The following is a 14745-nucleotide window of genomic DNA, read 5'->3' as shown; positions in this document are numbered from 1 at the left end:
CTAGGTAGAGCATCTGCACTTCAATTGTGTTTTAACCCGCTTATGTATTGGAATACATTTCTCGCATCATTTTTATTCTAGAAAAATGTCCCCATTTTAATCAGTTAAAAAATAAACGAAGCTTTTCGTGACAATCGCGACTTGCAGGATTCATCAATTCAACTGACATTTTACCATTTGACTGAACAGTCAAATGACTGACTTACCGCGCCTTGGGGCTGATACAATAAATGCACTCATATATTCTATACATTAATAATGTAATCAAACAACATTTCCTACTTTCTGCCGCGCTCGATTCATAATGCACGTCAATATGCAAAGCACGCGCTCGACTTTAATAACACGGCACATAGGTTGAAATCAACACACTGTAAAATGATCACGGGTCTGCCCCCCCGTAACATATAAAATAAATGAAATTTAGGTAGAGGACCTCCTTATAGCGGCCTCCTCTTTTGTTATCAATGTTTAGTATGTGACTGCCGTGTAAACAACAGAATGGCTACAACAAATGCACTAATATTTACCAGCCCTTAGTCCAACCTGAAGGTGAGGAAGGCGCAACAATACATGAATGGCAAGTTACTGGGCTGCAGCTGCTGATATGCGCCCCCCCCCCCCCCCCCCCCCGCCCCACTCTTTCCGGGAGGGCACAATGTATCAATTACTCATCAGGCCACAAATGAAGATGTGCAAAGCAGTGCCGTATTGAACGCTGCCTTGTTTGTGTAAATGCGCTTCATTTGAGCAATGGTTGCCAAATTGATTTGGGGACCTCCTGCAGTGGAAATGGACACGCAGGAAATACAGATTACATTTTTTAGAGATGATTGCGATGGGGGAAGCCAACCTTAAACATTTCTCGATAATAATATGTGATCTCACTAGTTTAAACGTGACATACTGATTAATATTACATTTATGGAATATGAGTTATGCAGCAAAATCCAGTTGTTTTTTTATCCATCTTAGGGGGGCGGCCATTTTGCCACTTGCAGTCAACTGAAGATGACGTCACAGTTGCTCGGGGCTCAGGAAACCACCAATCACAGCTCACCTGTTTTCTGAAGCTGCGCTGTGATTGGTTGTTACCTGAGATGAGACCTGAGCAACTGTGGGGTCCGCCTTTTGATTTGGATAAAAACGGCTGGATTTTGCTGCTTAACTCATATTTCACTAACACAATATTAACAACAACAAAAACGTGTTTTTAGACTAGTGGGGTTGCATAGAACATATTATTGTCTGGACATTTTTGGGGGGTTGACATCCCCTTTAAAATGTGTTGGCGGGCAGGAAATAATAAATACATCACATCATTTGGTACATTTTCACGTGATAAAACATACAGAAGAGATTTTAAGTCTTGATTGAGGCTATATTTATTTAACAATGTTTGTAAATGGGGTTGTTTGGTTACCTTATTAAGCATACAGGGGCAAAATACAGTATTAGAAGCAACTGTGTGTGATAGACTACATTGCTGTACACCAATTAAAAACTTCAACCACAACAATAAACATATTGTTAATTCAATAGTGTCAATAAAAATACTGTGCACGCATTTTTTATATCTATTTTACTGGCTCCAATTTATATAACCTTAATGTTGGGACCTGCTTGTTTACAATAATAATAGAGAAAAGTGTGCATTCTTCATTGTAATTAACTCATTCACTGCCAAAAATTCATAAAAAAAAAAAGATGATTAAAAATTAGGGGCAAGAGGCGATTCAATTTTTTTTATTGTAATTAATCGCATGACTTCACTAGTTAACTCACGATTAATCAAAAATGTTATATCGGTTCTAAATGTACAATAAAAAAATTCTAGGTTTTCATACTCTTGTTAACAAAAGTGGGGAAACATTTTTCAACTAATAGAAATAGTTAAAAAAAAATACGTTTATAGCTGTTAATGGCAGTGAATTAATTAAAAAAAAAGAAGAAAAGATAAAAAATTTGGGGCGTCAGGCAATTAAAGTTTTTAATCGTAATTAATCGCATGACTTCACTAATTAACTTGCGATTAATCACAAATTTCATATCTGTTCTAAATGTACAATAAAAAAATCTAGGTTTTCATACTCTTGTTAACAAAAGTGAAATTGTTTTTAATTTAACTAATAGAAATAGTTCAAATGAATTTTTAACGTTTATAGCCGTCAATGGCAGTGAATGAGTTAATATATTAAAGGCCACAACAAGTCTAACAATTATTTCAAATTCAAAGTCAGCTGGAAAAGGCTTCAAGTCACCTCACCTGCGACCCTGACTGTATAAAATGGATGCCTGGATCCATTTTCGCTGACCATGTGATCTACGCCAATTACAACCAGTATTGATATTGCTTTTGTTTTGTGCGTTTGACTGAAGCTCTGTCTTATAATATGAACACTATTAAGTAGATGTTGTTACAAATAAAATTACTCCATAACAGTATTTTGCCGTTAGTAGTTTCACTTGAAGCATTCGTTCAATGTTTTTACACAGTGGAGCACCTTGCTCACTTTTTTTTGTTTTTCCAACAGCCCAAATGATGCTGAGCAATAAAATAAGCTTATCCATGATGCTATTTCAGCTGTCCTCTGGAATTCTCTAATAATGATCTTCCGGAAAGGCAGCAGTCATCGGGCCGAGCGGAGGGAGATTCATTAGCGAGGAGGACTTTGGGGATCTTGCCTATGGATCCGTCTGCGCTACAAGCAGGCAAAACGCAAGAAAAGCAGCGCTTTTTGCTAATTGCGTTCCGTTGGGCAGGCCATTAGACAAGGTCGCATTACAAACAGAGCTTCTTTTCTTTTTTTTGCCTAGAGACATGCGGACTGACCAGGAGTAAAAAGGAGCGGTTTAATAACAAAAGGCCGGCTCCTGCGAGACTGTCGCTTACGCTATACGCGCGACGAAAGGCGATCCATTTTCACGGTTGTGCCGCAAACGCACTTTTGCGCCGACAGCTTCTGTCGTTTTCGAGAGCATGAACGTTGACATTCAGGACAAGGTATGACCTTTCCTTCAAAACCATTGATGGTTGATTATTAGCAAGTTATTGACTTTGAGCTAATGCAACATTATCAAAAGGCGGGCACGCAGCGAAGAAGAACTCCTTCTTCTGTTCTTCTCGCAATACAAACAGTGCCGTCTTGGCTTTATTGAGCCTCGTTCTCCCTCCCCCTTGTCTTAAAATAATCTACTTGATCGCGAACCGATGCGCTTTCAAGGAGCAGCCACTCCACTTCGTCTGCGCTGCTGTTAGCGACAGAAGGCTTTGAGGCACAATTGGTCGCTGGTTCCTAAACACGTCCGCGCCGGCTGACTTCCTTGCCGGATGGTTTCAAAATGAAAAAGCTGCATCTTACATATCAAAAGTGAATATGCAAGATATCAAGTGACACAGTTGAAGGTAAGATTATGCACACAAGACAACAACTCTAATGCTTTATAAAAGATAAGGCAATTATACATAGACAGAGTCATTATTAAAAGCTCCCCAAAGGCCTTCCGCGCTGCAGAGGATCATCACGGCACAATTAAAGCAGCGTGGGATTAAAGCCAGCCAGTGCATTGTTTTGATAGCCTATAAGGTTTCACCATGCAAACAAATGTTTAATGAAGACAATCAAAATATTTGTAATGACATCTGATATTGCCGCTTTGCCTCACACTTTGCAGAGTGGAGTGCAATTTCTCATTACTGGGACCTGCAGCAGTGCTACACAATAGCAATTTAACGGAGTTGTGTGTAAATGTTACCGTTCGGAACGCATTACTAATTCATCTATCGCATAGCATTGGTGTGTTGTGAATGCAATGGTAAAGCCACTTAAAGCGAACAGCAATGACAGGATAATGCATTAAATGTTGTGTAATGTGTTAAGAAAATTGGACCCATATTGGTAACGTTTTGTTTTTGCTAGACGGGAACTCTCATGCAAATTTGATGCTTTTTGTTGTTGTTGTTGTTTTTAAAGAGGAAACAATGCAGCATAGCGAGTATGATTTTTTTCAATTTTTAGGGAGTCAGAGGAAGAGAGGCAAGAAATTAACATACAAACATATGAGGAGGGCATGAAAATACATCCAAAAATGATCATTTAAACCTGTTCCTGTGTCTCTTAGCTCCATCCTATTAGTTTTTTTTTTTTGTTTTTTTGCTGTTATACAATTAAAACCCGAAATTGGAACATCATACTATGTTTTTTCTTGTGGAGCACAAGTGGCGGTAAAACAAAATCCGGTCCACATTGTAATTCATATCAACAAGCAATAAAGCCACTCTGTTCCATTCTCGCCCTGTTTCTCATCACACTTGCACAGTTTTTGGCCAGGAAAGTGCCCGAGAGGCAGCCTAACGGCTGGCCATTAAGCATCGTAGATGATAACACCAAAGTGAAGCTGAACGCTGAGCGTGCGGGCAAAGTAACAAACAAAATCCATGGAGACACCAACCGAGGGACATTTGCTGCGACTTTTGGCAGGAAATGTGGAACACGCTGAGACACTTAGCATCAGAGCAAAGATTCAACACGTCTGATAAGTGGCTGTATGAATTATTGATACAATATAGAGTATGTTATAACGCATGGGGTCCAAAGCGGAAATATAAATCATAGCCTGCAGTTCATCAGATAAGATGGATAGAAGTTGTGCGTCCATATGATTGGTGGAAAAAAGACAACATGCGATGGAAAGTGTCCCCGGTAACGGAGATTATGGAGCACTTAATAGCATTTGGTAACTTAAAGTCTTCCAATGTTGACTTAAAAATATATCAAATGAACCGTTAACTCATTCGCTCGCAGCCATTTTCACGGAAGTAACCCCCTTCGCTCCCGGCTGTTTTACTGGATTTTGACTGATTTTGCAAGGCCCACAGACTATTGCGTTCTATTGCTACGAAAACATGGAACCTATCAAAGAAAGATTAGAGTTTCTTCTTTCATCAGGAAAAAAATAAAGTATATTTCTATCCATTTCCGTTTTGCAGCAATTAGCATTAGAAGTTGGCTAAGTTTCATCATTATGCACAAATCTGGTTAAAACACTGGGGAAAAGAGCTTTTTTTGCAACATGGGCCTGGTTGATCTCTTATACCATGCTGCCACCTGCTGGCAGTTTTTGTAATTACTTCTGTATGCTCTAGCTACAGAGGTGGGCATCGAGGGCCGGAGTCCTGCAGGTTTTGCACGTTGCCCTTCTCCAACACAGCTGATATATGATACGCTCATCAGCAAGCTCTGCACAAGGCTGATAACGATCCTGTTGATTGGAATCAGCTTGTGTTGGAAGTGAGAAACCTCCAAAACCTGCAGGACTCCGGCCCTCGGGGACCGAGATTGCCCACCTCTGCTCTAGCATAAAAATAAATAAATAAATAAAGTTTTTGGGACCGTGGCTATAATTAAAGTCGAACGTTTTTATACGTTTTAGGGAGCAAATGAGTTAATGACGGTTAACTGATCATTTTCGAGTGATTCGCTGTGGAGACCCCCCGTTGGAACAAGCCAAAAGTCTCAGCAACAAAAAACAACCACATAGTCGGAAATGTGTGGGAATGCCCATCCCTAATTGTTACCGCTTTAAGATTTCCATTCTAGAACACATCAATGCTAAATTGAGAACAAATGAGAAAGTATGCAATGATGCCATTTCCCATAAACGCCTTTAATAAGGCACCAAAAAAAGAAAAGACAAAAAGGAAAATTTGACGTTATTAAAGAAATAAAACAGAATAACTACAGCCTGCGTATCTGAATTGTGCTGTGAATGGGATACTTGCAGTATAAGCTTACACAAGAGTCTTTCAAGGGAAGAACCAATTAGAGCGTTTCATTGCCTTGCAAGTGAAAAAAAAGAGATTCCTTTCTGCACCTGTAACACGACCTACAATATTAACAGAAGCCCGTATGAAAAAAATCATTTCATAGCAGCATGGCTCTGTTCATGGATCAACAACACCAGAATCCTGCCAGAGACGCGGAATATTTGAATTTGCCACACATGAATCATGACGCTTGTGAGCATCGCATCTCGCTCATGCACTCGCTTTTTTTTTTTAATCTATTTTAAAAGGATGGACAAATCCAGTCTGACAAAAAACATTTTTTAATGAGGCTCCACAGCAGTTTTTCAGTCAACTTTCCACACGGACACCCGCTATCAAGATGGAAGGCGGTCTTCCAAGTGCCCATTTCACAGCCGTAATCTGCGATTGTCCTGACCAACTCTACATCATCTTTCAGTTGCTAATGAATTTACTTTGCGCGCTTTGAACTCCTGCATGGACTCCATCAAATCAGTTTATGCTTCCGCCATCTCAAGGACTGTGTGTCTCTCTTGCGACGATTTTAAAGGGAACGAGAGGAGACTTTTCCATATTTCCACCGGCTGCAAATCAAGTCAGCTGTGTTCACGCCCATAACGGCGCAAAGCACCCTTTTTTTAACTGCACCAAGTCACGTGGGTATGCGAAAATACCAACACTTGGTGTACAGCCGACCCATGCACACAGTTAGATCGTGAATTGCGCTGCTCATGAAACGTAATGTGAGATGTTCAAAATGCACTGCGCGACGTTTTTTTTTTTTTTTTTAAGGGAGCGGCAACGATTGAGAGCACTGAGCACAGTTCGATTGCCTCGACTAAAGCTATTTGAGTGCAATTTTTCTTGTGTCGAAAAAAAAATGGAGCTGGGGCCTGAACGGATTAATTTCATTTCCACACATTTCAATGGAGAGCGATGATTTGAGATATGATTAATTCAAATAAAACTCGTATTTCACGGCAACAATGTACTGCTAAATTAAATCTTAAATCACATGGAGTATTCAAATGTACAAAAATAGATTTTTTTTATTTTTTTGCATTTTTTCTAGAAACAAAAACTAACTGTTTTAAAATCATCTCAACCTTCTACACCTTTAGCGAACAAACGTAATACCTGTTTTGACGACTGCCAGGCATGATAATCGGCTGCGAGGCAAGAGCATATGAAAATCAAACAAAGAAAAATCAACTCGTAATATTGATATGGTCCGCAAATGTCAACGTGACAACAGCGGCACACGCTCGCCGCCATAATGAAGAGATTACCTTTTCATCATCTTCAGTGAAGATCTCCACACTTGAGGTCTTGTTGATGGCCTGAGCGACTCCGATAATCTCCCCGTCGCTGTTGCGAATGGGCATGCACAGGAGCGACTTGGTCTTGTACCCCGTCAGCTTGTCAATTTCATCACTGAACCGACGGTCCTGCGAGCCCCGCAGACGAGGACAGTACATGATTAGCACATGCAGACCGGAGCTTTTTTTGTCACAGTTAAATGCCATTTTAAGAGTTCTGCTTCTCTGCAGGACGCCAAAATTGGGAAGAAATTGAGTACCACAAAGCTTTATATTTAAAGGACTTATCTCTCACGTTCTGTCAGTTTTATTGTCATCACTCCTTTATTGTAAATGCTAATGCCTCCTTTAATCAATTGCTGTGATTAGCTTCCTTTTTTAATTGAATAGCTGTATTTTTGGATATGCATATATGCAGTGTGTGTGGTTTGTGTGTTTTTAAATCATTTTGTTGTACTTTCGACTGCACAACAAATATCCTCTTATGGGACAATAAAGCGCTGAAGTGAACTAAACTGGATTTAATCTGTTTATATTTCGGGGGGGAGGGGGGCTGCCTTTAAATGTGCCAGGGTTTTGTGATGTACTCTTGTTTGGCATCGTTTACACATTTCATATGAAAGATCTGACTGAAGTCTAATCGATGTATTTTTAGTGGAGGAGGAAAAAGGAAGATAAAAACAATGGAGTGGGATCTCTGTGCCCATTATTGTGGATTTGACTGTATCACATTCCATTTATTTTAGAGATTCAGTATGTAATACAGTGGATATAAAAAGTCTACACACCCCTGTTCGAATGGCAGGTTTTCATGATAAAAATAGTTTTGCCCAAGATTAATAATTTATTCACGAGAATAATTAAACTCATAAATCAAGGTATCACTGTATTTGCAGTAAAATTATTTTCTAACCACTCCTGATCAACTGTCAAGGCACACTGGTTGGGAATCGCTGACCTGGTGTGATGTAAATCAGTGATTGTGATTTCCCTTAATTTGCTTGATTTATTCACGACAGATGTTTAATTCCAGGTACGTATAGTGACAGGCAAAACAATTGAATGTTGTTCTACTTGATGACAGACAGACCTACCCACTTTTTGTGTCATTTTAGCCTTGAAGTTTTTCCCAAATGCAAATCACAGTAGGCCTATGTGCCTTGGATAAATAAGTGTTGGGAAACACAACAGTTTGTTACATTGCAAGAGGTGGCATTTTGTTAATATATGGCATGTAGTTAGGCAAACCAAAAAGATGTTACAAAACATGTCTAATTGCAAAATATTAAGGTGATCGTTCTGATATTTTCAGAGGGTGAAATGGGCATAAGTAAGGATGTCCACATAACTTTTGGTGATGATTGATGGCAGTTTTCTGACATTAAGCAACATTAAATTGCATTTTGCTCACTTAAGCGTTTTAGTCTGTTTCACTGACTGGATGTTAAGGGCTGGACTGGCCATCTGGCTTACAGGGCAGATGTCGGGTGGACCGGCCTCTTTTGGGGTCGATGCGGTGCTTATTAACTCATTCACTGCCATTGACGGCTATAGACGTCAAAAATTAATTTTATCTATTTCTATTAGTTAAACATTTTTTTCCCACTTTTGTTAACAAGAGTATAAAAACCGAGATTTTTTTTATTGTACATTTAGAACAGATATAAAGTTTGTGATTAATCGTGAGTTAACTAGTGAAGTCATGCAATTAATTACTATTAAAAAAATTATCACCTGACGCCTCTAATTTTTAATACTATTTTTTGGTATCGTGTCAGTCGGTTAAAAAATTGTATTGTAATTGATCGCAAGAATTCAATAGTTAACTCACGATTAATCATCAATTTTATATCTGTTTAAAATGCACAATAAAAAATGTCTAGTTTTTCATACTCTTGTTAACAAAAGTGGAAAACAATATTAAATAGAAATAGTTCAAATGAATTTTTGACGTCTATAGCCGTCAATGGCAGTGAATGAGTTAATTACTGTCAGTGGCACAACTACATGTTAGGCAAGAGTGGCCAGCGTGACTAAATCAAAATGCCAGGATAGATTTTTTTTTTTGTGCCAGTCCAGCCCTAGTCGAAGGAGATTGAAGGCAGTGATCATCATCATCATCATCATCATCATCATCATCATCATCATCATCATCATCATCATCATCATCATTAGGGGTCACCTGGTAGGCGTCCGGAATATTGACCGTCTCCCCATGCTCAGCCACGTATCCGATGATCCCTTTGCCCCACGGCACCTGCACGTCCGAGTTCATGGAGGGCAGCACGGTCGTGCCCGCGTGCACGTCGAAGAACTTGGACGCGAGAGTCTTCTTGTTCCCGGTGCCCTCCACCAGGAACAGGGAGCACCGGTCCGCGTCCACCATGATGCACACGAACACCAGGATCTTATAGCTGAGGCTGGTCAGGTCCAAGTCGTTGGAGATGTCTTTGACGAGTTCCAGGAAGAACTCCCTTTCGTTGTTCTCCTTCAGGTAATATTTGAAATCCACGGCCGTGGACGGGTACTGCGGGATGTTAACTCTGGACTCGAGCAGCGCGCTCAGGATGTGCGCGGTGGTCGGAGGCAGCGAGCTCGCCTTCCTCAGCAGGGCTCTCCTGCGCATGCTGCTCAGCGGCTCCTGGGCCCGCGAGTTGACTTGCTCGTCGTAGGTTCGGTTGACGTTGACGGCTTTGGAGCGGGCGAAAGTTTTGCGCAGCTCTTTCTGCGAGGCTCTCCGCTGCAAGCCGTCGCATTTGCTCGCCCAGCTGACGTCCCTCAGCGCGGCGCCCTTCTCGTCCCTCGGCTGGGCCGGGGTTGCGGCCGCCGGACCCAACTTGGCCCCCCGGTGCTTCTTGAGCCACTTCTCTACCATGCCATGAGTGCCCTTTCGGTTCAGGTAGTCCTCGAATAACTCGGGGTGCGAGTCCAGGAAAGTTTCCACGTCAGAGAAACACACCATTTTGGCCACTGCCATACCTGGTCTCCGGATGTTCCTCGGCGAACCAAAGCCACGAAGTCGCACGGAGAAAGATCATCTATGAGGCTGGGCTGAAGGTCCGGGTTAGAAAATCCTCGGGAATTCCACAGATGCGTCGGGTTGGAAACACCCCGTGTGCCAACATCTCATCTCCAGCTTCCACTCAGAGGATGGCTCTTCTTTTAAAAGCATCTTAGCTCCTCCAAGTTCATTATTGCTGCTCACTGAAGGGATGATGCCCGTGCTGATGAACTCGAGAAACAAGCGGTGGCGGGGAAACATCAGAGAGATCCATCCACAAGCGAGCATCAGTGCGATGTGTGTGTGTGTGTGTGTGTTGTTGTAAATGACTGTGTTGCCTGTGGTTGGCTCTGCCCGCTGACGTGGGCTTCGTCATGGAGCTGAGCTGGGTCGCAAGCTCCTGCAGGCTCGCTCCAGCATCTGAAGCCTGTGGACATGTCAACTGCTCGCTATCGTCCCAGAAACGCTCCAAAAAAAGCCTGCAAAGTATAAAAACACGTACTTAGCACAGACAATTATTTATTTATTAGACTATTAAAAATTCATTTAATTCAGGAAAAGAGCATTGCCATGACGATGACTGCAATTCTAGTCCAACCATTATGTAAGAAAATGTATCTTAACATACGCGCCTCATAATAAGTGTTAGTTATGCAAAGGTATTTTATTTCGTAAGCGGAAGAATGCTGGATTCTTGACATGGTGTAGTTGCGCTGTTGAGCACTAGGGAGCGCTATTACACAAGTGTCATCTATTATTTAAAAGTCTAACATGCACACCAAGTGTCTGCTAAAAAAAGTACCACAATCATGACCAACATTAACGTTGTAGGCCCATGTGTTCATTAAAAACGAGGGAGATATTTATTCCCAATTATGTAAACCGCTGTAAGATAATGCACAATTTCAACATAAGAGAAAATTGTTACCTTTACGTCCAATAGAGGAGGTCACACTAATGACAATCAAATCATAACAATTTACAGAAATAGGCCTTTTACACTCTTTGTACACTCAGTGGGTGAAAAGTGATGCCGATGTCCTGACATGACATTCACAATGTAAGATCTTGGATAGTATTTTATTCAATGTAACAGAGTAAAAAAACAGTGTAAACAAGTAATGTAACGTTCAAAACTAGGATAGTCAATTGATAACAGGTTTATGAACTACAAAATAAATCTAGAATAAACATATCACAATCAGCAGCTTTCACAGCTTCTACATATAATGTGAATACAGTATGGTTTAATAAGTTATACCAGTATTTAAAAAAAGGAACCTGTTAAAATTAGGACTTATCAATCACTCCACCAAGGAGGTGGATTATACAGTATCAAAAACGGAGAAATCGCTGTGATAAAACTGTCCATTGTTAAGATGAAAATGACAATTCATCATGATTGTTGGCAATGTTCTTTACGAAGTTGCAGATTTAAGATATTCTATAAGGTCGGCACGCTCATTCTTCTTCTTTATGCCAGAAAAGATCATCTTTGTTCCAGGAATGTACTTTTTGGGGTTCTCCAAATAGACGTTCAGGGTGTCCTCACCCCAGATAATGCCTAGAAGTAAAAAAAAATTAAATTAAATTATATAAATATCTCTATCAAAAATATTTAAAAATGGTCAACAACACTGTCATCAGAAATACACAGTTACCTTTGCTTTTGTTGGCATCTGTATAGCTGTAACCGTCTGCCTGGCCTGTTTTGCGACCAAACAAACCCCACAGGTTTGGGCCGACCTTGTGCTTTCCCCCATTCTCCACTGTGTGACATTGGGCACACTTCTGAACAAAGGACTTCTTCCCTTTAATGATGTCTCCAGGCATTTTGTCTGTGGATATAACACACACATACGGATCATCTACAAGCCATTTCTTTCTATTACAACACAAATTATGTGTACACAAAAATGAACAGTGGTTTCCAGTGGTGCACTACTGGACACAACCAGCAGGAGGAGCTCGTTTACAAGTTATGCAATTTCCTGGCGCCGCGGTTACAAAAGCTCCTTTTCAACATTACTCTTTGAAAGCAGGTAAAGCCCACATTAGTTTTACAGTCCAATAAAGAATAGGTTAAAATATACCAGAGAAAGAAAACACACACGCACATTTACGGTGATAAACCCGAGTGGTTGTAACTTAATTTAGCTAAAAGACTTAATAGTGTAACGAAGTCAAGTGAGAGTAAAACGAGAAGCCACTCATGTTAGTTGTAAAATAATAACCAGCAAACAGTACTGTCATGCTCCTAAAGATCATAAAATCAAGATCGACTCCGGCAAGCAGGAACCCACGTTGTCCCTACAGAGAAAGCGGCCGTTTGGTTGATTAAGAAAAAGTTACTGTTCGTAGTATTAACATTTATTTTTATGTAGAATTGCGATATCCAACTCTTACCTTTAAACGGTTCTACGTCAACCAACTGTACAACTATTGGTCGTCAGGTTTCACCTCTTCAATGAGTCGCCGGTGACTAACACACACGTGCCTCCTCCCCGGTAAAAAAAAATTACGCCAATGGACACGTCACCAGTCAGCTGACCAACTACGTCACATGCATTACACCATCTGTGCAGTTACGAAACGGGGTTTCAATTTGTTAAATAAAGGAATAAAATAAAATAAAAAAGTTACTAAACGGGTTTGTGTTGTTATGGTTTTCTGATTGTTTCAATAAAAGTTCAAATCCCCCAAAAATAAATGTTACTAAGCGAGGCAAGCAAACTCATCCACAACTGTTCTACTGTTGAAGTTTAAACAGCAACAACAAAAACAAGATGAATGACATTCTCATCACTTTAATAATGTCTGTCTGTCTGTCTGTCTGTTGTTTAGTTAGTGTAGTGTTTTCCATACAGTCGCTGACATTGGTGCAGCAATGCCCAGTTCATTGATCCGGAGCACCAAATCATCAATGAACCTCTGATGAAGAACCTCCGTTCAAATTCCCACATTTCAGCTGCTGGTCATTTGAACTCATCTGTGCTTGAGCACGATTCAGTTACTGTAATAGCAAATCAATCAGGTTCAATCTTGGTGAGTGCTTGAGGAAAATCTGTGACAAAACCTGGGATGAGTTCACTGCTTGAAGCTTCCCAAGAACTCTGCAACATGGACATGTTTGACAGGAACTGATTTTTACAGTGAAGCCTTATCTTAAGACTGCCTCTCAAGTTACTAGTAAATCATATTGACATGACAGCCTAACATTCTCGGTGCCTGGATACTAATGGGCACTAAAATTTCACAACTCAGTTATTCAAGGTCACATTTACCCATTATATGGATTGGAACTGATTGGCCTTGCGCTTTTTCTCTTGTTTTGACATTCAATACGCGTGCAGCGTATGTCTCGGACTTGTTCTGATGCCTCACATCAACACAACGTTGGTCTTGTTAGTTCTGTGGCCACTGTTCTCTGCTTTTATAGTATCTATGCACCACTACGACTCAAAGCATGCACAAAATAAACGCAGACTTTGACAGACAAATTTTGTCCTGTAAAATACAATTCCACATTATTTGGGCTTACAGTTTGCCAGGTCACTTGTGATGTTACTTAACCCGCTATGATTTTTCCATCACCAATGCTAATTTCATGAATTTTAATCAACTCACAATGTCTCCTTACTCTGACATACTTGGTACTTGTGATTATTTATTAACCTGTGGAGTGTTTGTTTAATTATTCTTGATTATTTCATTATTATTATTTTTTCTATGAATGGCACCTATTATAAAATGATGTAGGCTACAACACCATTATTTTTGCCTTATTTGCGGTAGTTGACAACATTCAAATGACTGTATATTACTTTACTATAAGGAGGCTTTCACGTTATTTTATGTTGGGAATTTCCATTTAATATTCATTGTAGTATTTGAATTATGATTTATGCAATGTTGAGATTTATCTATTGTCTCGCAGTGACCGGAATTACTTTACTAATTAACGTAATTGTTATATGTTGTCTGTTTCTGTGTTTAACAACCTTCGAAAGGACAAAGATTAGGAAAATAAATGGAAGCTTAAAACTCAGATTGGACTAATTAACCAACCAATTAACCAACTAACTAACTAACTTTGCAGTTTGCATTAAGACAGCGGCCAAAACTTTCTTAATATGTGTCACCGGATAATGGATTACCAACCAAATAATCTTTGAAATTGTATTCACATACAGTAATTGGTACGAGAACCACCACACTCGAGGTTTCTGAACGTTTCTGCTTTTAGAAAGAGTTTATTTTTTATTTTTTTAACATAAGCTTGCTTGTTAGCGCACTAGTTTAACATAGAGGTTCTTGAAAGTGCCTGCTTCAAATATAATGACATTATTCATTCATTTTGGTAAATTGTACCTATACGTACGTATACGTTTAAGGTCATTGAAATTGCCTGCTTAAAAAGATGGTTTCGGACATTTTTAAGATAGTTAGCGTCCTGACTACGCTACATTTTGTGTGTGTGTTTACTACTACACGGTTTGTAGCTACAATACGAGTTCTATTTTGAGTCTTTACGACGCCATAACCATAACAGTCCATGTTTTGGACCAGCAGCTGTCCTGTCCCCACCACTCGATCCATTCCGTTGCTTTGTTCCCACC

The 14745-nt window shown here is 40.1% G+C and overlaps 2 protein-coding genes across 2 annotated transcripts in view; both read right to left on the bottom strand.

The window, feature by feature from the left end:
• Positions 1-10591, bottom strand: part of pde11a (phosphodiesterase 11a) — a 40413-nt gene extending 29822 nt beyond the window's left edge. The window contains exons 1-2 of the mRNA XM_086091575.1: positions 9308-10591; positions 7096-7254 (exon numbers count right to left, since the gene is read on the bottom strand). Of these exons, the coding sequence (XP_085947701.1) occupies positions 7096-7254; positions 9308-10102 (954 nt within the window). The 5' untranslated portion in view covers positions 10103-10591. The remainder of the gene's footprint in view (positions 1-7095; positions 7255-9307) is intronic.
• Positions 10592-11187: 596 nt separating this feature from the next.
• Positions 11188-12663, bottom strand: LOC147164773 (cytochrome c-like). Its single transcript, XM_086091078.1, has 3 exons — positions 12533-12663; positions 11788-11964; positions 11188-11690 (listed from the first exon to the last, which is right to left on the bottom strand). Exons 2-3 carry the CDS (start codon positions 11957-11959, stop codon positions 11545-11547), a joined length of 318 nt encoding a protein of 105 aa, XP_085947204.1. The 5' UTR covers positions 11960-11964; positions 12533-12663; the 3' UTR covers positions 11188-11544.
• Between the last annotated feature and the right edge of the window lie 2082 nt (positions 12664-14745).

The sequence above is a fragment of the Leptonotus elevatus genome, chromosome 12, assembly GCF_054856555.1.
Source record: "Leptonotus elevatus isolate MCC_2025b chromosome 12, RoL_Lele_1.0, whole genome shotgun sequence".
NCBI lineage: Eukaryota > Metazoa > Chordata > Actinopteri > Syngnathiformes > Syngnathidae > Leptonotus > Leptonotus elevatus.
The sequence above is the reverse complement of the archived record's forward strand: the minus strand, read 5'-3'. Positions and strand labels throughout refer to the sequence as shown.

Bases quoted from the DNA above. Each gene is read 5' to 3' on its own strand.
- LOC147164773 (XM_086091078.1), bottom strand. From the start codon at position 11,959: ATGCCTGGAGACATCATTAAAGGGAAGAAGTCCTTTGTTCAGAAGTGT. The intron at 11,691-11,787 runs GTAACTGTGTAT...TTTTACTTCTAG, and splicing joins AGATGCCAACAAAAGCAAAG to GCATTATCTGGGGTGAGGAC.